Raw genomic sequence first — 25949 nt, 5'->3', positions numbered from 1 at the left:
TCGGAGGCCTGCATACCCATGAAATTGAATCACCATCTGATTAAGTCTTTTCATATACAGTTAACTGGAAGTGTCTTTGTTTGGTGACCCCCCCCCCCCCTCGCTCCTGACCCCCACTGTGACTGCCCAGAAAGAAAGCTGAGAGGAAATGCAAGAAGTGACTGCTTGTCTATGTGTCACGCTGTGAAGATGTTGAAACAGAAGTGTCACAAGGCCCCTTTTTTGCTTGGCTTTGAATGTTCCTCCTAATCTGGCAGTATGACTGACAGTAACTCACATGCTTTGCAGGGGCTCTAAAGAATAGCGGCAGACCCTTTCGACGGCGTGAGTCATGTTTTTTATTTTTCCTGTAAAAGCCTGAACTCCCCCGCATATCGATTTTCTTGTCTTTTTTTTTTTTTTGCACCCCCAATTATCCAGTGAGCTTGATGAGTTTGAAGACTCCACAGCCGTGACAAAAAAAAAAAAAAAATGGAGTTGCAGACAGAATAAAGAAATTAACCAATAGCAACAAAATAAAAAAATATATAGTTTGAAGTAAACCAAAGGACTGACTCAGACAGTGAGATGAGGGCCTCAGACAGTGAGATGGGGGACTCGGAAAGAAAGAGACAGAGCTCTCTCTAATTGGAGTGGATTGACAGTGAGACGCATGGCTCCCTCCGGACCATTAGAGAGGTCCGGGTGGAGAGAGGGTTTGTTCCCAGGAGGAGAGAGCTTGTCTTATGCTCAGCCATGGGGAAGAATCTGGCAGGGAGGCTGATGAGTAGAGAGAAGCCATGGGAGAAGATGGGCCCCATTGTCCTGTTACGCTGATGAGGAAGAAGGGATGGATGGTGGTGGTGTGTGTGTCTGGGGTGCAGGGAAGGGAGGGGGGCATTCCTCACAAGGGGTAGCAGAAAAAAACACAACAAAATGAGAGGCTGAGGATGAAAGAAGGAGCGCCATACAAGACAGACAGGATGAGACCGGGGGGGGGGACTGGAGAAGGGGAAGGAAGACATTCTGAAGTTGTAAGAGGAAAAGGACTTCAGGAAGTGAAAGAGAAAGAAGGGAAGAGAAAAAGTGAGGAGAATGGAAATAGGGTGGGAGGGAAGGCTATGTTGGGAGGACTGGATAAGGGGGGGAGGAAGAAAACAGGAAGAGAGTTATAATGCCGCTGTCGTCTCTGTTTCCTGTGTCCCTAGAGTGAGTTCTCCTGATTGGCTGGTCTAGGAGCTCGGGGCGGAAGTTTATATCATGGCTCATTCTTCTGGCGAGAGACAGTTGTGTATCTGAGGATCCTGCTTTGATAAGGAAAGGTTGGGATCAGAGGAGGTGGGAATTCACGGCTTGCAGCGTGTTGCTTTTTAACTGTAAAGAAGCCAAAACTCTGGTGATCTTCTTCTTTATTAAATCTGTCACCTTTTTAATTGGTGACGTTTGATCCATTATACCATCCATGTACTCTGTTTCTTACGACCTTTTGCATTCTGCCCTGCTTCAGCTGTATTTTCTGCTTGGCCTCATGATGACACTAGATGAGGTGGTTTCACTTTTGCATGTCAACTGCTGCTTTAGGCAAAACAATATTTCCCATTCTTACCGGTCCTGCCACACAATTTGCATCCTGCACACTTGTTTCAGTGAAACAGTGAGCGTCGCATGGCAGGTCACCAACAGCCCCAACTTGAACGGTTGTCAACCCAAGATTTTGGTCTGTTGGTTTGTGTTTAAAAACCCTTAATCGTTCACAGCTCTGAAATACTGTCCTTGTACTACAGCTACTCCATATATCAACTCTCGGTTATCATGCGTCATCAGTGAGTGCAACAAAAAACTCACAAAACACTGACTGGAGGCAGTATTAGGTGGTATATTATATTTCTAATTTCATTAAGTCACACGTTGCATATCTATGTATCATATGTATTTTGCCACCTGGATTGACTCTAACTGCACTTAAATCCTTATCATCCTAATCTTTATTGGCTGGAGTTTTTTTTCTTTTTTCTTGGAGGGGCGTGTCTTTGTGTAATTTTAAAGAAAAAATGTCAGGATGATGGGGTTTAATCGATATCACAATTGCAATTTCAGCAATAGAAATATAAGTATTAAATATTTTCCTGATGATCGGCAGCCCTGATTTGTACTGTTGATTTGATTTAATTAACTAGATTTAGTTAACTTGATACTTACTTGTTTGGAAGCTATATTGCTATAACATAAGCATGACCAAATAATAAACTTTTTTAAAGCAAAGATAATTAAAATTTTGTTGGATGTGTTCCTGATAAAGGGAGGACACCAATAGCCTTAAATGACACAACTTCCAAATCTCCTCTGTTTCTATATACACACAAGCTAGCATTAGCACGATTTATATTTTTTTATTTATTTATGCAGGTTGTTTAATTGAGATCCAAAATCTCACTAACAAGATAGACCTGTTTGGATAAAACACAAAAACAACAAAAAATGTACAATCGATAAAAATAAAACATTTGATTCAATCTAAGATAACTCATGTGATGTAAAAAGAACAAGTTTCATTAGACTATCTTTCTATTTTTCTTAAAATAAGTTCAAATTGTCTCAAAGGAATAAATGTGGATAATTTCCAATCTTACTCTGTTGAGAGGTCCAAGTTGACGGGGCAGAGAAAGAAATGCGTTTCAGTCTAAGGGACATGTAGGAGGTTAAAGAAGGCGGGAACCGTCTAACAACAGCTTGATCGATAAAAGTTCACCAGTGCATGAGTCTGCAGATTGATAATGATGGCCAGTTGACCTGAGAATGCAAAGTACAGTGTTATGATATGAACCATAATGCTCCATTATAGAGAGCATCCAGCATATGCAGAGAGGTGGCAGATGCTTTCATGTAAAGAACATCATCGTGATCTAGAGGCTGAAAGGGCATTACGACGAGATGCTTACTTGCAGTGAAAAAGCAGACTCTTTCTGAAGAAAAAACATAGCTTGTTCTTTAACTTCTTTACAACATGTTCAATATATGACCTAAAGGAAAGGTTATTGACCATTCTTATGTCAAGATACTTGTAAGTTTCAACAAGCTCCATTGCTGTATATGTTCATTGTTTTTATGGAAGGGAGATTTTGTGAAAGATTCTTTTTGTTGTCAAACAGCAGGACATTTGTGGTATCAGTCTTTAGGGTTAGTCTCAGATTAAGCACGTCAGATTGAATAAAGTCAAATGCAGACTGTAGACACCTAAGCACAGCAGTAACACTTTTGCACGGCAATAAACCACTGTGTCATCAGCGTAAAGATGTTTACAAGCATCCGTAACAATGCTGCACAGCTAGCTGATAAAGCAAATCCGAAAATAACCATTGAAACTCCTATGAGCCACTGCTTTAAATGTTATTTGATTGTTTTGTCCGTTTATGAGTTTTTGCAAAGTAGCAACCATCGCTGTGAATGTTAGCAATTACTAGCCAAACACAATAAACTTTCCTGCAGCATTCAGGGGTATTCGGTCAGTGTTCATAGGACTATGAAAAGAAATAATGAGGTACAAATGTACAGAAGGAAAACTGCTGATGTGTAGTAGCCTATTCTGTCCATTCAAGAAAAATGTACAGATTGTTTTTTTTATCAGTTGATAACTCATTTTAAATTTATTCTTTTTAGATGTCTTTAACAACTTCAAAAAGTGGCCACCTGGATGAAAACTACTTTTGTTTTCTGATTCTCACCGATCCCATCTCTTCATCTGCCGTCTTGTTTTTATAGGTTGGTGATAAGGTGATGGTGTTGAACCGCTTTGGGCTTTGGCAGGAGGTGGCTGTGGTGCCCGCCAGCCACACCTTCCTTATCCCGGACGGGATGAGTTTTGAGGAGGCAGCTGCCCTCCCAGTCAACTACATCACCGCCTACCTGATGCTGTTTGACTTTGGCAACCTGCGACCCAACCAGAGCGTCCTCATCCATTCTGCTGCAGGTACGGCACAGCCTCGAACACCTTTTCAGTCAGTTGTTCACAGGTCCAGGTAGGGATTAACGAGAAATTCTTAAATTACTCCAGGAGGAAATTTAAACTATTCAATTCAATTCAATTTTATTTATATAGCGCCAAATCATGAAACATGTCATCTCAAGGCACTTTACAAAGTCAAGTTCAATCATATTATACAGATTGGGTCAGATTATACAGATTGGTCAAAAATGTCCTATATAAGGAAACCAGTTGATTGCATCAAAGTCCCGACAAGCAGCATTCACTCCTGGGGAAGTGTAGAGCCACAGGGAGAGTCGTCTGCATTGTACATGGCTTTGCTGCAATTCCTCATACTGAGCAAGCATGAAGCGACAGTGGGAAGAAAAACTCCCCATTAACGGGAAGGAAAAACCTCCAGCAGAACCGGGCTCAGTATGAACGGTCATCTGCCTCGACCCACTGGGGGTTACAGAAGACAGAGCAGAGACACAACAAGAGAAACAAAAAACACAGAAGCACACATTGATCTAGTAATCTGTTCTACATTAGATGGTAATAGCGTGTGAGCCGTCTTCCCTGGATGATGTCACAGTTAACAGAACGTCAGACCAGATGTACCTACTATCAAGATAAAAGAGAGAGAACAGAAAGTTAAACCAGAAATGACGACACATAATGCATAATTGAAGAACAGTAGAACTACAAACATAATCACTTTTTCTCACATTGGATTGGTTGTCATTATTCTTTAAAGCAAATAGTTGACAGTGTGTCTCTGGGGTAAATCTACGGATTGGTGTAAACGAAATATGGATGGATAAAACCCAGGTTTATAAAAACAAAAATTACATAAAAATATAAAATTGGTACTATAATATAAAGTGCATCATTTTAAAAGCAGCTCAGCACTGAGCCCTGTTCCTGCAGCAGTTCTGATGCAGATCCAGGGACATTTTAATGAGCCCTCCAGGTTTTCCTCTACAGGACCATCTTGCTTGCCCTTAGCAATAGCTATTTCGACGTGCTGTCGTTAGCAGCCTCAATACATATTAGAATATTAAAGTGTGCCCTACTAAAACAGAAAGGAAAAAATAAGAAACTCGTAAAGCTGCATTAAGCTCACAACCTCGAGGGGTTTGGAGGCTTCTTCTCATTTTGCACTTCTTGCTGCTGCATCTGTTTCTCCATTAATCTTAAAGCTGTTGTAAAAGGTTCCACGCTTTACTAGTGTGAGATGCACATCAGTTCAGTGTTGTGCTCTTGGCATGACTGCGCTAATGTAAGCACACCTGCCACCTGTGCTTTAGAGGCCAAAGTTCAGAATGGGAGAGCTGTACAGAAGAAGAATGGGGAGTGAGGGATAGAAAGCACCTGTTTCGGGGCGTGATGAGCCTGAGAGCTTTTAGGTTTTTTTTTTCTGTGTTTTCACACTCAGGCCAGCTGGAACGAAATTATTAGTTAAAGGATATTGTTCCCCTTCTCTGCATCATCGCTTTGCCTCTCATTCCCACTTTTTCTTGTGCAGGGGGATCTAGGAACGGAGCGTTTACATTTGGGACAGTGTGTGTGTGGGTGTAAATGGCTCGGAGCACATAATGAAATCTGGCCTTATTCTCGATGGGAAACAGAAAAAAATGATAACGCTTTGGGAGCCCGCCAGTGCAGGTGCGCATGTCCCTTCACGTTGGACGGGAGTGAATTTGTAAGTGCAACATTCTGCAATTTATAGCAATAGCTAACAGCGTTGTGGCTGTGGGACTGGTGGTGTTGAGAATCCCAAATGTTTGCCTTTATCATATCCTCCCGGTGATGTCATCCACCCCTGTGAGAACACATGCTGCAGTATTCTGTGCAGAATACGTGTTCCTTATAGGAGGAACACTGTGGAAATGGGTTTTAAAGCACTTTCCCCCCCCGCTGGTTTAGTCAGAAGATCGCCTCGTGTTTCTCAGGGAAGACTTTAATCTCCTGCTGTCCGGACATTAGCATTGTAAAAAAAACACATGCCTAGATGGTTTGTGCGTTGATATTCCTGTGGTGTGAAATAGCCCCCTCCCCATGTAAATCTCAGGGTTCGCACATGGAGCTCGATGCCGGGTGTCTTATGTGTCGAGGGGATGTTCCACCCAGGATTCTGTCAAAATTGTCGCTGATGCTCAGTGATTAGACAGATCAAAGGTATCTGCTGTGACGGGGCCAGAGAGAGAAGAAGAGTGGGGAGGTGTGGGCCTGTTTGTGCTCGGCTTTCATGTAATAATATGAAAGAGACGGCAGGCAGGCTTAGCTTTATTTCCAAACCAGAGCTATCAAACCAAAAGAAGTTGCTTTCCTGACCATATATCAGTGTAACAAACTTCTATTGGTGATATAAATAAAGACGTTCAATGTACTATATATGTGTTACATCCAGGGAAAATGACAAGGCATGTTACAATGGATTGAAGGGTATTAAAGCCCCGTTTGGTGTCTGTATTGTAGTTGCAAATGACCAAGACTAACCCACCACAGTTAAAATTGAATTCTCTCATGTAAATCTGCAGAGCTAAGTAAAAATAATTAGTTCGTCTGGGACTAATAAATAAATTCAACCACGGGCAATTAAGAAAAAATCTTCTGTGCCAGCAAGCACACATATAAGTAATATTAGGAGTATAAGGGAGATCACAAATGTAATATATCATACGTCTTTAACCTCCAATACCTGTTTTGTGTTTTCTCACAACATCTGTCTGTGGTTGGGATTGTGTTGGCACTCCATCTCAACAGCAATACAGCTGCAATAGGGCCCCGAAGGAGATGGTGAGGGGAGCTGAGAACTTCGTAAGCGCGTCTCTTCCCTTTTTCCAGGACCTGTTTCTGAGTCGCTGCAGGAACTTGGTTCTGAACATTGTCACGGAGCCCTCAAACCCTCTCCATTAACGTTTTTGAACAGTTGGGAACAGGACAGGAAAAGCAGAACCACCAGACGACTACACAGCTCACTAAATCTGTTGACAAATTTGAGCCGTTTGCCTCATATATCATTCATGTGATCAATCTTATCTCTTTGTGTTTCATCCATGTAATGATTTTTCACACTAAGCTGTTGTAGATCCCAGAGAAATGCTGTACTCACTGTGTTCAATTGAATTCATTTGATTTCATACATTAATATATGTAACAGTATAAGTAGTTGTTTATTGTGGCCTTTTCAGCTAAATTAGTGAACAAGCTTTCTGACTAAAAAACAAAAAATCTTTAACATCTCCCTGACTAAAGCAACGTCTCATTAAATCGCAGTCTTATGTATTCTTTAAGCTTAAATGGGGCTTTTCTTTGAAACATCTAAAGCCTCTCATGTATTACCTTTTGCTAATAATGGTGCTCTTATTCCCTGCATGCGTATTTCGAAGTTACATAAGAATATTTATTTGACATTTATCTGACTTAAGTATCACATGATGATGATGTGGAACACCACTGCTATTTCCCCAATTCCAGACATTCCTGTTTTTCTTTTTTTTTTTTTTTTTTAAAACAACACTCCAAGAAGAGGTTATTTCTTTTTTGCATTTATGTTTTGTAATTTTGTGAAACAATAATTAAAGACAAACAAGCAATTAAAAGCTTGGCCCCGGCCGCAAACTCTGCACACGCCCCGTCTAACAGAGCGTGGCGTTACCTGTTGCGTGGGTTTAATGATTTCATCACATCGTGGAGCAGTTTTACGGCTCAGTAAGCTGTATATCCAACTAAAGAGGAGCAGATTTATGCGTCTGTCGTTCCTCAACGCGTATATATCGCGCGCCGGCTGAGTAAAGATAAAATGGAGAGCTCATGGATGAGATCAGCTTGTGAACGATCTGGACCGATGAGGAGTAACAGTAGTGCCTAAGACAGGCAGACAGTGCTGTTTTTTTTTTTTTTTTTCACTCGCAGTCACAGGATGCAGCGGTATGCATCGTGATTTAATGCAGTGTGATTTTTTTTTTTTTTTTCATTGAAGACCTTGATCAACAGCTTTTCATAGCTGCAGCCATGGACTCCCAGCTCCCTGCTTTTTAGTAATAGGCTTCATCCTGTCTGGGTTTAATGGCTGACCCCATCGTTCTAGAAACAAATTAATCCACTTATTTGATCTCTTTGGGGGAAATGATCGGGCTACTTTCAATCCCTAAAGGCCCTCAAGCTTTCAGCTAAGAAGATAATTTATTATAAAAAGAGTAGAACTTGTAATATTCCTTTCACACCGTGTGTGTCAGTCGGTGCAGACCATTTCCAAATTTTAGAGGATTTACATGCAAAAGTAAACAAACCCTCAAAAGTATCAGTCGTCGTTGTTATTAACCTGTAATTCGGGACTCTGCAAAGGTGAGGAGGAACATTTTTACACTTTTACCTTTATTGTAATAGAAGTAACAGATTTCCTCAGATGGTCCAACATGAGATTGTCACTGTGCGTTATCGTTGAGAAGAAATATGATGGTTTCATGAAGTCACTTTGATTACACAAATATTTTACTTCATCGGTCATCCCCAATGCATGCGGAAATAGAACATACTATTACAGTTAAATTATTTATAACCTAATTTCATTGTTATTTTGATCTTAATATATAGACTCAAGAGAAAATGCACAATAAATGCTTGAAAAATCCAGCTCTAGTTCTGCAAGTAAATGTGTTTACTGTGCAAAAATCTTGTTTTTTCATTGTTACACTTTTTATAGCGTTACATTTGGAGTAGAACAAACTGGTTTTAGCTGGGCGATCGCCTGAATTAGCAGCATAGCCAGGATGTAGGAAGAGATGGATAGCTCATAGCTTGCCCACTGCAGATATTAAACAGTGTCAACTTAACCGAAGTGATGGGAGCCCCTGCTTTACTTTTACACACAACAGCAGCCTGTTTTTCATGACTGCATTTCCAAACTGCTTCTTTCAGCCGGCTTACAAGCTGTGCACAGCAACAAGAGAGGTACCACTGCCCTACTTTTGAGGGAACTTGAAAATTAAATAATTATTCATATCCTTTGAGACGTTATAACAGTGAACGCAGATATTTGCACCACCAAACACAGTTGAAGTACCTCCAGTGATACTCGTACCACAGTGGAGTTCGTACTTTTCCACTGATAAGTCTCATTTGCAGCTCCACTCTGCAAATACCCTGTTGAGCTCTAGTGTAGAAGGATGATGGGTCACCCTTCAGTTGCCTTTTTAGCCTCTCCATTGTTCCACATTTGTAGGTAATGTCACATCATCACAACCCGCATCCCTCGCTGAAAAGTATAGGGCCCTTTCCCAATCAGGATCAAGTGACCAGTTGGGAATGTCTGACTGGTATTCTGTATGCATGTGGTGAATAACCCTCAGCTGCCTCGCTCGTGGCTCCGCTCCTGTCTTTTCTCTCCAAACAATAGCTTCTTGTATTTCCTCCCATCGTGCCTCTCCTCTCCACCGCGCCACACATCTGCATCCTCCGCTGCCCGCCTCCCCAGCCCTCCGTAACCTCGTCTCCCTCCTCGTGACCCTCGGCCATATCCGTGCCGTGGTCCTGGTCATCTGGGAACGTGTGCACGTTTCCCCTTTGCTTCCCCCCCTGGGGGGGGTTTGGGGCGGAGGGGGAAGCTGGACGACATTTGGATGTATCTTGTGGGTCTTCCACTGTATATAGCCAACTTTTTTTTTTTTTTCTTTCCCTCTGACCTCTCCCTGAACCGGTCCTGATGTTTATTAGGCCCGGCCCGCCAGCCAAGCCACCACACCCACACTACACATTCTTGCATGCATATGGGGACCCACTGCTTACAAAGATGACGTCCGGTTCTGCTTAATTTATGAGCTCTGGAGTAAATGCAGTCCAGCACGAAGCGTTGTCATACTGCAGATGAGGAATGCATAATTTGATTAGGAGTTTACGTCCCCTTCAGGTTTTGACTTCCATCATTGCCAGAGCTATGTTAAGTGCTTTGGTTTGCTGAATAAACCTTATCAGTAAAATCCGCGCATACATCCGTATGTTTGACATTTGTGAGTTGGAATTTATTCCTTCCACTATTCAGCTGCTTCTGGTTGAAATCTCCCGGTTTTGGATCGAGTTACCGGGTTACGCTGAAGATTAGCTTCTAAGTTTTAAAGAGAGAGGCTTCCAGCTACTGGATGTGGTCGCAGCTGAGGGGTTTAAATCCTTGTTAATGGTAATCCGCATAGCTGGAGCGTTGGTTGTGGAAGTATTTTTATTTATGCTGTTCTTTGTAGTTTAAAAATCTTTAAAGTTCTATTTTTTTTTTTTTTTTTACAACACAACAACACAGTCTGCTCCTGTTTGGCTCATTCGCTGGAAGAACCTCAGCTCTAACTGCACTTCCCATGTGATTGCATTGTTAACTTTGCTCTCCCATTAGATGTCAGTCATTTACACTTTCTCTGTTGGCCATGAAAACAACTCAAGGTCCAAAATGACCGTCTGGTTAGGGCCGTTTTTATTGGCACCTCTCGTAAAGATTAGAAAAATCCCATAACGATGATCGATACGCCAGAAATCAATGTAACATATAATAGGTAATCCATGAATTTCCGTTTCCCTGGAGTATAAACATGATGTGACACAAGGGGCCACTTCTTTCACCCGCTGGCTAATAGGCTTGATGAAGACCCAAGTTTATCTCGCCAACACAGATAGTATGAAAGGGAAAATTCTCCAAAGCCCACTGCTGGAGAACTGCAGCAAAGAGCGGCTTGGGGTCCCAAAATCTCCATAACAATAGTAGGTATGTAAACGCTATCTACATGCTTACTAGTTGTTTAAAAGGGATGTCAGACAGAAGCATTTTCTGGCCTACTTTAACACATGTAACTATGTGGAGTTTGCTAAAACCAACTGGGAATTTAACTAGAAGCATGAGCTTTGGAGACGAGACCAAAATTGAACGTTTGTGAAGCCAGGATGCGAACATGTCGGGAAATAGCTCCGGTCCAGAGTAACAGTAAGTATGGCGGAGGACCTGTGACGCTGTAGATCTGTTTCTCCTCCAACGGCACCTTGTTGCGGTGTTGGTAATATGAACTCTTTGAAATACATGGACATTTATCATATAAAACTGACAGACATTGGCAGTAAAATGGAAACAGTTAATTTGTGAGTCTTTCAACAAGACAGTGATTCAAAACGTACGGCAAAATCAGCACAGAAATGGTTCCCATGGTTCACATAATCACCTTTTTTTACATGGCCTCCACTTAAATTATTCAGAGGATCTGTCCTGGGTCGGGCGGCTCTAGAGCGATTTTGCAGAGAGAAATCGTGAAAGATCTCTCTGAATGCGACAACCTTGAAAGGTTTATAAAACAAGGCTAAGCAAATATAATACATGGAATCAAACAAGGATTGGATTTTTCCTTCCAATGTAAAATGTAAATTCACCTCAAGCCCTTAAATGTGGGAGTGGTGGCCTAGAGGTTAGGGAGCCGGGCGTTTGCGTCTTGAGGCTGCCGGTTTGAAACTGTCTGTCACTCTGGGTCTCTGAGCAAGACCCTTGACCACAGACACTCAGTGTCGGCAGCACTCTGCTCCCTAAGGGATGGCTTAAATTTACCCTCTGAGGGACCAAACAGGATGCACATCTTTAGTAGGAGTACCAATGAATGTTGCCAGCACTGCATTTGATGCGTGTTGCTGTTGAATGCATCCATCACAGCGCCATATACATCAAATTAAACTAAAGTGGGTGCAACAGGTGGCTGGATGTCTTGGTTCTGTTAAATGCCGTGGATATTCATGGCTGCTGTCAAACCTGCAGGCAGGGCCTCAGGCGTATCTTTCTTCTGTGCGTAGCTGACTGGCGAGAAAAAGTGACAATTCAAATATGTTTTCTGAGTTGACTGGTTCAAAAGTATTTCTCTGTTTTCTACAGGGAGCAAAATTAAACAATCCATTTGTTGTTTTTCCTCCTTGGACTCGTTCAGTATTTAGCTATTTTGATCTGAGCATCAGCTCATCTGTACTCTTGGGTTGTGTTTTGTTCTTAAACTGTGATAAAAAGTGCTTGAGAATCATTCCCTCTCCTCGCAGTCTGTCTGCTCAAGAGGCCGTACCCTAGTTTAGTGAATGCTAATCCACTCTGACCACTGAGCGGGAGTCTGGGCCGCGTGGTTGAACCGTTTCTGCGTTCCCTGGGCCCGTCATCGCCGGAGGCAGATCAGCTGCGCTGATAGTGGAAGAAAACCAGGGCAACCTCCAACCACATCGTTCGTTCGCGCTTTCATTGCTGCAGTCGTTGACAAATGACCCCGTCTACCCCGTCTACCCCCCCTCCCGCCCTACCCGCTACCACATAATCACAGGTGGATGCGAAGCCTTTGTTAGGACACCTGTTTGTGTGTGCAACAGCTCGGGGTTCGTTTCGCAACCAGGTCTGCAACGGGAAGGAGTTTGTGCATGCTCACTTCTATATTCAGGTCTGTGATATTACTTTTCTGTGGATTGCGGTTTTATTCGTGTCGCTCGATATGAGAATGCTTAGGAGGAAATTACAAGGGCCTCCTTCACTCACCGAGCAAATAAAAAATGGACTTCCTCTATGAAAATCACCTTCAGTGAGCGAGCACATTGAACTGTGTTTGAAGCCCACACTCGCGCAGGCATCCAAGAGAAACAACAGGATTACATAACGCAGCGTAATGCCTCACACACGTTCACAAAACAGCCAACTGTGGCTCCTCTCATTGTTTGAGGACTCGTATCCAAACCAAGTTAGAGCGTTCCACATCTGCAAAAGAGAACCGGCCGTTTATTTGCTGGTCCGTGTCGTAGTTTTTCCGTCGAGAGCTTGGCCGAAAAGCGACGCTCTTTTCCGTGTTTTTATTTCATTCTTTCTGCAGGCCACCACCGCCACAGCGTAATGATAGGTTATGAACAGTACGAAGCCGGGAGGAAATGTGCAAATATGTTGAAGAAAATCTGTAAAGTAAAACAAAAAGAAAGGGGGGGGGGGAAACCTGGTGTTGACAGTAACAATATGGCAACCATCCAACCTCTAATGCCAGAGATCACAGCTGGCCCCCTGCACCTTGCCATGCGGTGATCATCGTGTTTACTCAGCCAATAGATCCATAGATATCAGTTTCTGTAGCTGATTGACCGATTTGAAGACATACTATCCATTCCTCCCTCGCTTTTTGACGAACCGCTGGGTGTGGAGCAATAATAGCGGCCTCAGTGTCAGTCTGGATTCCTTCTGTGTTTTTTTGGGGAGGGGAAATTCCTATTCGCTCCATAACGGCCATGTTATGGAGCACAATTTGTGCCAAAATGGGAGAACGTAAGGATTGTGGGGGAAAGACAAAACTCCTCTGTGCTCAGTTTAAGTGGATGATGTTTGAGTCGTCCTTGTTTCCTCGTCTAAACAGTTAAATTAAATCTGGCGGAGAACAACAGCAGATAGCAGCAAGTATTGGCTTAGGTTTATTTTTCTTCGTGGCTGTTTTTCAGCCGTAATCTCTTAAGAGATGGGGTTCTACTCTAAGGACATGCTGGGAAAAAAAATCAAATCTGGTAAAACATGTAAATGCATGAACTGAAGGCTAACGTTTTAATCTTGTGAAGATTAGCAGATACCACCAGCTATCTGGGAATGTTTAAGGCTTTTCTTGCCTTTGTGACGTGGGTATGTATGGATGTGTGTGTCTGATCAGAGGTGAGAGGGACTGGAGGGGTTCTTGGCACAGTTCAGCAGTCTTGTGATTGGAGATCAGGGGTTTGTTCCCATGGGATTCAGAAACAGGTATGAGCTTCATGCTTTTGACTGAGAACAAGTTACAGTGCCTCAAAAATGCATTCATACCACATTATACTAAATTACAACAGACTTTATTGTACATGTTTGGGATTTTATTAACAGACCACAACAACGTTGTAGGGCTGCAGCTATCGATTGTGTCAGTAATTGAGTAATCCATCGATTATTTGTCCAAGTAACCGATTTATCTAAAAAGAGACACTCTTCATAGATTAACATACTTCAATACTAAAGTGCAAATTTTTATTGTACATTTTAAATGCATTGTAAATGCCAGAAACCTGTAAAAAAATCAATTTAATACTGATAATTTAATTATTGAGGTCTATATCTATCTTGTCTGTCTAGTCTACTTGTCCCTGCTTGGCAAAACGGTAGACAATATAACTAGGGCTGCAACTATTATTTTGCTAATTGTTTAATGTGTGTGCTGTTTTTTTATTAACAGATTAATAATCAAACAGCAAAAAATGATTTTTTTTAATATATATAACTTGAATCAGGAGAAGCTTAAATTCTGCCGCTTGAGGAGTTCTGGATAGAATATATTTAAAGATGAAGGGTCCAAAATGTATATTTTCTGTACATTCCTGGCTTAATTACTGCTCTGAGTGGGCAGAAAATTACATATTTTAGAGTCTGTAGACTCCAGTCAACGATTCAAATACTAAATGAGTTGACGATTACTTCAATAATCGATTAATCGTGATTAATCCGAATAATTGTTTCAGCCCTACAAAGTCATACATATTTGTAAAGTGAAGGACAATAACACATAGTTGCATATGGATTTACCCGATTTAAACTGACAGGTTGGGAAGGAAGAACATATAAGAGAAATATCTAAAAGGGCCAAAGTAACTTTGGAGGAGCTGCAGAGACCCACAGCTCAGGTGGGCGCATCTGTTGAAAGCGCAACTATTAGTCATCTACTTCATAAATGTGGATTTATGAAAGAGTGGCAAAAAGGAGCCAATTGCTGATAGAAAGCAATAACATGTTTTGTTTAGAGTTTGCCACAAATCATGTATTTGAACTCAGCAAACATGTAGAAGACTGTGCTATGTGTTTAAAATGTGTGGAGGAAGACTAACTATGCATATCAGCCCAAACATGCCATCCCTGCTGTGAAACACGGTGGTGGCAGCATCATGCTGTGGGGCTGGATTTGTTCTACAGCGACAGACATGCTAGTCAATCCGGAGCAAAGCTGGAAGAAAATCTGTTAGACTGAAAAGACGCGTGACTGGGCCGGAGGTTCACTTTCCTTCCTATATTCAGCCAGAGCTACAGTGACGTATGGTCTAGATCAGTGTTTCTCAATCTTCGACCTTAGCGCCCACTGTTTTTCCTTTTTTAAGTTGTGTCTCTGCTCCACTGCACTTCTTCCTATTATTCACCCATTCACTAAAGTCTGGTGTAAGTGGCAGCAGCACCTGCATAGCCATATGTTGGGACTGCCCAGTGAAGGTCCAGACCTAAAAACAATCAAGACCCTGATGAACTGGATAAATACTTGTCTTCACTTTTTTATCGATAAAGAAATTGGAAAACCGTATATATAAAGCTGCAGCAGAAGGGAGATCCCCATGTTGTCGATAGTTGCTTTAGCAATACATTAAAATGTAATTGGGAGCTTGTGAGCACAAAGGATCAATGGACACATTATTCTGCTGGTCCGTTTTAATACCTGTACATGAAGGACGTTACTGTGTGAAAGAACCGTCTGATAAAAAAATGACATTTCGGTCTGCTGTTCTAAATTATATCAATTTTACTATTCATATTTATATATTCAGCAGCAGGCAATACAATGCCTTTTCAGACGAGTCCGTCTAAAAGAAAATGCTCCGATGTAAATGTCAGAAATGAACTGCTGGCAAACTTGCGATTGTTGCACTCGCATGCCCGAAGGAAGAGCAGTCAATGAGACAAAATGGTTCCCTTTGCTCCGTCATTGCTGGCAATTTGGCTGAGGTTACCTTGGCAACACAAACTTGGTTTTCTCACTGAGCGCGAGCTGCTGTTACAACGCGGCCACGGCAGCGCTCGCATCCAAGAGCAACAGCCTTGGGTTTTGTTTTCTTTTCAGCTATATTAACACTGTCAACAGGCGTGATCATAGTGATGCAGCCTTGCCTGTTCGTCTTACAGGCACCCGTTGGACCTGCACTAACAGAGAAGTACTTTATCTACCAATTAGGTGCAAGACTTGCATTGAAATATTTGAATTGCCCTGGAATAAATTGTCTTCCTCCTTCTTCGTATGAAGACAGCTTGTTTTTGTGCTTTGATGCAAAGATGCGGCCACAGAGAGAAACTGCCTGGATTTGGTTGAGGTTGTGCTATGAGACAGGCTCACTGGCTCAGAAACATTTATGTTCAGACGAAGGGACAAAAGGTGCGCCGGCGTCATCCAGTGCACAAGATTCTCTCCTGAAAGCTGACATGCATTGGCGAAACAGCCAAATATTATATACACTGGATGCATAAAGTGAAATGCACAGGTTGCATACAATGTTCAATGCTTTTTTGTTTAATTTTTTAACACTATGTCGTTTATTTTGTGCAAACATCCCAATTATAACAGTAAATGCTATGACATGGAGCTGTTGCTCTGTGCTTCTTTATACTCTCTGGCATCAGATAAGATTTGCTCTTTCCTGGTCAGGCATGAGTGACCTTTATGGATGCCTCTCAGCCCCGGCCCCTCCAGTCAGCCTCCATTTCAAACAAGCCACTTGCTTATCGGTAACCTATTACTTCTCCCAACGGCTCCCTCTGCAAACACCGGCCAAGACATTCAAACACAGTGGAGAAAAACGCAAATATTCCAAACTTCTACTTTGTATTCAAAGTCGCGGACAGTGTAGCAGATTTTTTTCTTCTTTCTGTTACAGCTACATTTGTGTGGTTGTGCAATATTAGTTTGTCTTGAGAATGCAAAACTGAAAAAAAAAAATTGGATATATTACAGGACAACAATGGCTCCTTTTTTCCAGAGTTGGATGTATGTGTCTTTGTGTGGGTGTTTTCTTTCCCCAGGCCAGCCGGGGTAATGCGATTGTGCTTTATGTGCTTCATACCTGCCCCTCAGCGAAAAACACATCCACTGTGTTATTGACTTGGTTGTTTGTCACAATAAATGATGCTAATCACATTTACCTGGCCCTGAAAATATGTGTTGAATTGGAATTCTTGTCATTTTTTTCGTTGGTCTTTGCTCCAAATATCAACAACTTTTAGATATATTAGTGTTGGTATCTCAATACGGCCCGCTGGTTTCCAAAAAAAACAAATTGATCCTTTAACTTGCTCTGAAATTCCTTTCTTCCTTTCTTTCAATTTATTTCTATTGACTGAATAATCACACTTAACAAGAAAATTATATTTCTTGTTTTTAGGAGGCATATTTAGTGAACAAAATGGAAAAATTACCTTTTACAACTCTAAAACCAGAAAAAAAAGGGTTACTATAGGACTATTATTCTAAAAGCTGAGCATTTCTACTTTACACGTACTCAATATTTATTCAAGAAGAGTAAATCAAATATGATATTTTTTTTTCTATAGGAATTAAAGCTGATTTAAAACCCAAAAGTGGGAGGAACAAAAAAAGGTTTTAAAGCCCCAAGTTTTGACACTACCAGGATAATCTGTCTCCCTTTGGTTTAAGACTACCAGCAAAAGGAGAGTGAAAGCTGCTCAGCTTTTAGCTGGAGCTGTGCACAGTTCACCTCTCTTTTCAGAACCACTTTGGTTTCCCTTAATGCACAATTTTTGGATGTCTGAAGATCCTCACTTTCTAACTGGAATTGGGTAATGGGCTTGGCTAAAGTAAGAGATGGCTGAAATGCATAAAACAAAATAGGAATCTTGTAGAGTTTTAGTCAAAAACAGACACCTGGGCACACACATTACGAGAAAAAGAAACATTTATCTCAACCACATTTTGTAACTGTTGTTAAGGCCTGGTGAATGGGTCTGGTCCAGCTGCTTTGGACAAATGGATTCTCGAGAGCTTGGTTCTGTTGCTGCATTTAAGCACAGCTTCTCAGCAGCTGATTCTTCTGGGAGAGGAACCGTCACAAGAGACTGACGGCCAGGAAAATAAAACATTTTAAGTAAGCCTCTCTTTCGACTAAACTAAGGGTTAATTTAGTCAAAATTATAAAATCTAGCTGAACACCTGAAGTGGGAAGGAGAGGCAAGAGTCTCTGGAGATGAAATGATAAAACTAAGAGGTGTACATCCCTCCACTTTGTCCAACTTATATTTAGTTTCTACATTTACCTGGGTTTTTTTTCGCACCTTTTCCTCAGGTGGTGTTGGCATTGCAGCCACTCAGCTGTGCAAGACTGTGAAAGACGTGACCGTGTTCGGGACTGCATCAGCGAGCAAACATGAGGCCATCAGTCAGGGTGGAGTCACGCATACCATCGACTATCGCACCAAGGACTACGTGGAGGAAGTCCGCAAGATCAGTCCAAAAGGTGAAAAAATAACCTAGCATCCGCAGGGAATAAATCTTCTAAATTTGGATTTTGCTTCCACAGGGGAATGCAACTGAAAATAATCTGTTTAGAACATTGTGCATGTTGATTTTTGATTATTTTCTTTCTGTAGATGTGGTCACATGAAACATTGCTGTGCCATTTTTTTTCCTCTCAGTTTCTCACTCTGGGCTTTCATTCGCACCAGACTAGCGTCGACTAGGGAGTCATTTTCCCACCAAGCACAATCCTTTCTCCAGAAACTGACACTATCCGCCCCAAATAATGTAGCAAGAAATGTTTTGTGTAGCTGAAGTTGCTGCTATGAAATTAAAAAGAATTGCCGCCTCTTTGTTTAGCTAATAGAAACAAAGTGCAGGTCATGCTCTTCCTGTCGTTTTAAAGTAAGGATACAGTTTCCCAGAAGCTCATCTCATTGGCACCTCATCTTTGAGTCAGGCAGACACTATAGACAGACAGATTTAAAGCAGGAGCTGACACCTCACACAGAATGTATCCAATTAGAAGCTTGGATCAATGCGCTCACCGCCAATCCTTCTATCTTTGACTCGCTGTCAATTCATGTGTGCTCCGGTCAAGGCAGACTCCCGCTGTGAGCCCCTACAATCAATAGGACCAGGGTTTAGCAAAGCAAGGAGGGCTAACCCAGTTTAAGGAGTTCCCTCTGGCACAAAGGGACATCATTAAGGCAGAACCTACATGGCCGGACGTTAATAAGCCACAGAGAAAGGTTTATTGTCTGCTTTTACCATCTGTGCAGACGCTGGATTGTTATGCTGAAATGTTAGCAACAGGGAGACGTCTCATCCTTCTTGTCAGATGAGAGACATGAAGGGGGGGAAAAAAAGAAAAAGGATCCTATAAGGGAGGTTATGTTACGGTCCTCCTGTCCTCCTTTATGGGTTTGAGTAAACATGGAGCAGCTTGCCTACCCTCACTACTCCTGGTGAACTTTGGCATGCTGAGCTCAGGAGACCTGGCGTGCCGCTCCTGCTGAAGTCACGCCCGAGATAACTTCCACCGCTTGCCTCCTCTGCCCCAGGACTGGACATCGTGCTCGACCCTCTCGGCGGATCAGACACCCACAAGGCCTACAATCTGCTGAAGCCCATGGGAAAGCTCATCACCTATGGTAAGTGAAAAATAAATCCAGCAGAAAGATTATCAGTGTTATGACAGCACAAAATGTTAAGAAAAGGCTGTTCGTGTTATGCTTTGCTTTTGTGAGATACTGGGCCAAAAAATCTAACTTATTAGCCACTCTTAAACTCACTGCACATATAGTTTGTTATTTATATACCAGGTTTTGGTTAGTTCTATTTATTTAGTTATATTGTTCCAAATAGTTTTTAAATCCTCTTAATGTCTACCCTCCCAAAGCCGAGCCTCTATGTGCACTAATGAGCTATATTATACACTGGAGTGCTAATAGCCGCTGTTAGAATGAGTCGCTTTGAAGTCACCAGCCGCCATATTGGTACTCCCTATTTTCCTCCAGTAACTAAGGAATATGTGCGCTACAGCATCGAATAACGATGATTTTCTCATGTTCAGGGGGGACTTAAAACTTTTAAAATGTCAAATGCCATATACTTTTATGTTATGTTCTAAAACTATCAAGTACTGAGAAAGTCATGTGCTGAAATATTTAGCATTTTATTCATTTAAATATACATATATAACATTTATAAATATATAAATAACAATATACAAAAACATATATTTACATATATGTATACATATATATATACATATATACATATACACATACTTATATATACATATATATAAATTTAATATGAATAACATGTAAAATATTTCAGCACATCATTTCCTAGTAGTTGATAGTGTTAGTACATCCACTGACTGTATAATTACCTGTGAAACGTTTTCACACAGCCAGAAAACTGCTTGTTGTTGCAACCAAATCCTATGGGATTCTGTGAGAGTAGGGAGTAGCAAGATGGCAGCCAGTGACTTCAGTTTTTCGGCAAAATCAGCACTCCAGTGTATTATATAGCTCAGGGTTTTGCACATGCCTTTGATGACATCATATAAGGCAACCAATCCACATGCACCTCTGACTGTTTTGTATTTCATCCCATAAAGGTTGAGTTATACTCACGCGTCGGGTTGTCACGCCGGTCTGTGCGGCCTGAGCGCGAGCCCACACAATCGCTGTAGACGTTTATACTTGACACGGACATAGTTGCAGTATTCGGCAAAAACACAGGGGGGCAGTACTCAACATAAGCAGTGGAAATGCAGTGAAAAAGAGAAGAAACGGCCGACCTCACATTTCCAAAATGGCCACGAGCAGTGTTGTAAACGATAATGGAGAATAGATGGTGTGTTTATGGCAGCTAAGCAAAATAAACGGAGATGTTTATTTCACCTGTTGCATACAGGAAGATGAGACGAAAAGATGGGGAATACAGCCTGTGTGTAAACCCACAGGGATTTTCTTTTTTTAAATAAAAGGTTTAAAAAACATTTTGCAGTACTAAATACGAGCTGATGGTTTTACATACTGAGAGTTGTTGTTTTATAATTGATTTATGCTTGCAAGTGATGGAAACAGAAATCAAAATCCTCGTTTGTACCCATAAACTTGGCCAAGAAACTCCCCCCTGTACCAGTAATTTGGGTACGCTGTTTTCAGTCACAGAATAAGCAGTAACAACATAGAATTTAACAAAATTGTGCCGCTTAAAACTTCTAGACCATTTGATGTCAGTACAGGCAAACTTCTTTCGACAAGGGCTTCTCTGAATCCCCCCGTTTTGAATTAGGCTTGCGCATGCAGTCAGTGGCAACTTACAAATACTCAAAGGTGCACAATCTTGCACCAATGCAGCTCGCGGGGCCCGCATTTGGGACCGGGGACACTGCAACTGCATCACTTTTGGCATGCGCACCCTCACGCCCCTCACGATGCGGCGAGTATAAACCTAACTTAACTCATTCAAAGACGTTTACTTGTGTTTAGATTGACAGCAGCAGCCAACCTGGAACTACATAAAAATTTAAATTGGAGGGATTTGGAAGAATATTGGCCCAATCTTTTTAGAACTGTTTTAATTGAGCCACTCTGGAGGTGTTTCATGAGGTCTGCATAAGGCCTGAATAAGTTCGTACCACATGATCTTAAAGGATCATAGTGTAGGTTCAAAGATTTCTGCAGAAGTGTGCCCCCTCTGGTGACAAGTTGAAATGACACCAGTGTTGTACACATGCATTGGAGAAGAGGCAAAGCATCTGCCGCTGCGACTGCACAGGTCTTTAGTTCAGAGGCGTGATGTCTTCTGAGGTAAGAAAGCTATAAATATTTAATATTTAAGAGCGTGCACAAGAGGATTCGTCCCGAATTACTCTCTCGTGAACTGAATATCCAGCTTAAAGAGTCAACTGCTGTAAATACAGGATAACTCATTTTACACGTCGGGCAATTGTGCGGGCATGTATGAGAAAGAAAATAATGTATAGCTTCAAAACTTGCACTATGCACCTTTTTAAATATAGATTTAAGCACATTTAAATAGACTTGTGCTTAAGCCTGTGCACATTCCCCAGTCATCCGGATCATCGCAACAGCAAACAGGCTTAAAAGGGAGGAAACCGGTGGATGGGCCTCCATGTCCTTAAAAACAGCAGCGCACAGTTTGGTCAGGTGTGAGCCACCAGAATTAAAAAAGATTCCTGGATAGGTGTTGATTCGTTTTCATAAAGAACTGAACGAAAGTCCGGTTGCTTGCAATTTAAGCCTGTTTGCTGTTTATGCTTAAGGTCACAAATATGATGGCCGGACATTGTCCTTCGTGATGTTCCGCTAGAAAGCAGAATTAAATTACGGCAAACGTCATGAAGCAGCATAGTATCCCCAAAGCATGACACTTCCGATGTGATTTACTTTATGTGGTTTTTTTTGTTTGTTTGTTTGTTTTTTTTACTTGAGAATACTCCCAATGTGGCAAGACAAAATTTTACTACTTTATTAAAAGTCTTTGGTATCATTAAGAATTGTTTTTATGGCCAATGTTGGTTCTGGTGTTGTTTTGGCCTTGGAAATCTCCCCTGGACATTTTTGTTCACACCATCTTATTGTTGAATAATGGACTCTGGCCCTAGCTGACCCTTAAGCCTAAGTGAGTCCTTTAGCGCATTAGATGCTGTTCTGGGTTCTTTTGTGACCTCCTGGATGGGTCGTACCATTCCTTAGTAGGTTCAGCGCTGCTTTATGTTTTCTTCATCTGTTGATAATTGCTCTCAATATAGTTCACTGGCGCGCCAAAGCCTTAGAATGAGTCGTGTAACCTGTTACAGACTGATAGATGCCAATGATTTTATAAGTTATCTAAATTAGAGTTGCTTTTTTTTCTTTTTTTAGATATGATGAGTTGCTTTTGGTGAACTTTTAGCCTTCATGTTATCAGACAGGTACTATTTAAGGGATTTCTTGATTCTACGTGCCTGGAAATAATCACAATTGGGTTACGATAGAGAAATTGAACCAAAAAAACTGTGGACAAGAAATTTCTTTACAAGAATGTAAAGAACATGTGTTTGTGTTGATGTCATCAAGACAAAAACAAATAAAGCGCATGCATTTTTTCGTGTTTTTTTTTTTTTTTTTTGCTTAAAATCTTAGGATTTTGAGACATGCTGCAGTGGAAATGCAAACTTAATTGCCTTGTTTTGTTTTTTTTATTCTTGGTGTACATGTGTTAATGAAAAAAAGCTACACCATTGGGTCTTTAGGTCTACCGACATCTTTTTTGTTGTTGTGTTTTTAGGGGACCCTGCATTTTAAGACTTTAGATATACATGATGGCTAAAGTTAAAGTTGGTTGAAGCCTGTTTATTATCTCTAGTGTCTTTGAGGAGAGGTGTCAGCGAACAGGGCATTCCTTCTTGGAACACATCAGCTACATATCAGATTATCAAACCAAATTCTTTGCATTCTTATCATTTTGGAGTATGGCTGGTATTTATCCTGGAGTATTCACACAATCGTTTTTTTTTTTTACTTGTAACTATCAGCTGAAAAAGACATACTTGTAGCTGTTTTTTTTTGGGGGGGGGGGGGGGGGGGGGGGTTCAAAAAATAAAAACATTTTCCCAAGACCTTTTAGGTGGTTGTGAGTAAATGGTAGAGTTGTGAGTTTCACACTTGCCGCAGAGTAAAAGCTGCTTTCTAGTGGGTGGATTGGCCTCTCTGTGGAGGCCCATGTCCTCAGTGTGCTGTGTGTCGTCCGTGGGAAGCCCTTTTACGCTCCCTCTGTTACAATGCAAATCTGAATGCATGCATGGAGTGGGCGGAGTCGGCATCTACGGAGAACAGGGCCTGGCCTTTTTTTTTTTTCCCCGTGTTCCTCAGAAAGTCGCTACCCAGCATGGTGCCCTCCACCCTCGGCCGTTCAGCCTCTCTGGTCTCTGCGCTGGGCTGCTTCTCCTCCAGCTTATCAGAAGTAGGCACAGTGGAACAATGGGGCGTTCTATCCGCATGAAACCTGGAATGTGTGTGAATACAGCGGGCCGGGTCCCTCGGTTTTCTCAGAGCATGCTTTGTCCCTGCCGCCCCTCCACCCCCTTTCTCCAATCCAAGAAGAGCAAAGATTGAGAGTAGCGAGACCATTAAATTAACCCGTAAGGAGGAGGGGTTGGAGGAGGATGTGATGGCAGCCGAAGTGCTAAAGAGGTTTTTTCAGGGTGAAAGGATAGGTGAGAAACTACAGAGAGACAGGGGTGAAAGAACAGCGGACGGTTCTTATGGGTTAAGCGAGATGTGACCTTTTAGTGCCAGCACTTTCTAATTTTAAATAAATGTAAACACAATGTTAAAAGCTATACACTAACAAGTGCTAAAACACATGGTGTAAAGTTATTGGAGTCAGAATTGATTCAATTCAATTTTCAATTCAATTTTATTTATATAGCGCTAATTCATGAAACATGTCATCTCAAGGCACTTTACAAAGTCAAACTCAATCATATTATACAGATTGGTCAAAGATTTTCCTATATAAGGGAACCGGTTGATTCCTTCAAAGTCTCGACTAGCAGCATTCACTCCTGATCATTTCTTTCTGTTCTTCAATCGTTTCTCCCTTCAGGTGCGGCCAACATGCTGGCGGGTCAGAGGAAGAACCTGATCGCCGTGGCTAAGAACTGGTACCACCAGTTCTCCATCCACACGCTCAGCCTTATTCAAGGTAACAAGTCCGTGTGCGGATTTCACCTGGGCTACCTGGATGGGGAGATGGAGCTCCTCACCCAGGCCATGAACACCATCCTGGACCTGTACAAGCAGGGTAAAGTCAAGCCCCGCATCGACTCTACCTGGCATCTTGAGCAGGTTTGCCCCGTTCTTGTTTTTTTTTTTTTTTTTTTTTGCCATTTGCATCTAGCTTTTTCATGTGTCTGACACATTTACCCAGAGTTTATTTTGTCTATGGATGTCCGAAAAACAACTAGAGAAGGATAACAGTGCAAATTTATGGTCAAACAAGGAACAACAAAAATACCACAGGTTCTGGTTTTAGTGTGAGTGTAAGTTTGAAAATATGTGTAAAAATTAGCCATTGACAAATTATCAGTAATGTAACTCCTAAAGATGTTTACCTTTTTATCATACACAAATGGTTCTGATCACACATTTCACTATAACACAAAGATAACTTGGATAATTTATGAAATTTAATTCATTTCAGTTTATTTATATAGCACCGATTCCCAGGAAATGAAAAAAATATTAAATGCAATTCGATCTAATCATACAGACAGGAGGCAGTTATACACATTCAAATATGACCCTAGTTATCAAACAATGCAGTCAGGTTTAGTTTATTATTCACGTTGATTTAAAAGCTTCCTATCTAAGGAAACCCAGCAGATTGCACCGAGTCATTGACTTGCAGCATTCACTCCTCCTGAAAGAGCGTGTAATGACAGTGGACAGTCGCTTGCGTTGTCGTTGGCTTTGCAACAATCCCTCATATCAAGCATGCATATTGCAACAGTGGAAAGGAAAAACTCCCCTTTAACAGAAAGGAAAAACCTCCAGCAGAACCAGGCTCAGTGTGAGCCTCGACTGACTTGGGGTTGTGTTTTATGACGGGAAATTAGCTGCACAAACCACCCCTCCTTTTCGCCCACTTGTGTGGCCTTGCCCTCTAAAGGGGGCATTAAAGAGTTAATATCACACTAAACGATAATAACATGAATTAATATATTTGTCATATGCAGTTTTACATAGTATAAGGTATAATTAAAGCTCTTTTTTATACCTGTGATTAAAATATATAAACTATAGAAGATATAACTGGATCTGCATAGGCACACCACCCACATATCATATAAACAAAATAGACATATACAGAATGAAAGAGAAATCATTTCAAAAGTAATACATTTGTTTTAATGAATTTAGATAAAAATTTCACATTTAAACTTTATTTACATTACAAAAAAAAATTTTTGATCATGTTTATTATTTACACATTATTCCTTGCTGATATGAAAATGACATGAAAATACAGCATCATGAGTCAGACATTGTTTATGAACTGGACTAAAAAATATGAAGAGCGTCTATAGGCAGCAACACATTGGGTGTGTGGTGTCGGTCAGATTTGCATCCATCCATCCATCCATCCATCCATCCATCCATCCATCGATACTCATTTATCTGTGCGGGGTCACCAGGGAGGTGGTG

The 25949-nt window shown here is 41.4% G+C and overlaps 1 protein-coding gene across 1 annotated transcript in view; it reads left to right on the top strand.

The window, feature by feature from the left end:
• Positions 1-25949, top strand: part of vat1 (vesicle amine transport 1) — a 43984-nt gene that overhangs the window by 5286 nt on the left and 12749 nt on the right. The window contains exons 2-5 of the mRNA XM_012872004.3: positions 3739-3946; positions 18044-18214; positions 19278-19367; positions 24349-24590. Coding sequence (XP_012727458.2) covers positions 3739-3946; positions 18044-18214; positions 19278-19367; positions 24349-24590 — 711 coding nt within the window. The remainder of the gene's footprint in view (positions 1-3738; positions 3947-18043; positions 18215-19277; positions 19368-24348; positions 24591-25949) is intronic.

The sequence above is a fragment of the Fundulus heteroclitus genome, chromosome 16 (assembly GCF_011125445.2).
Source record: "Fundulus heteroclitus isolate FHET01 chromosome 16, MU-UCD_Fhet_4.1, whole genome shotgun sequence".
In the NCBI taxonomy this organism is placed as follows: domain Eukaryota; kingdom Metazoa; phylum Chordata; class Actinopteri; order Cyprinodontiformes; family Fundulidae; genus Fundulus; species Fundulus heteroclitus.
The sequence above is the reverse complement of the archived record's forward strand: the minus strand, read 5'-3'. Positions and strand labels throughout refer to the sequence as shown.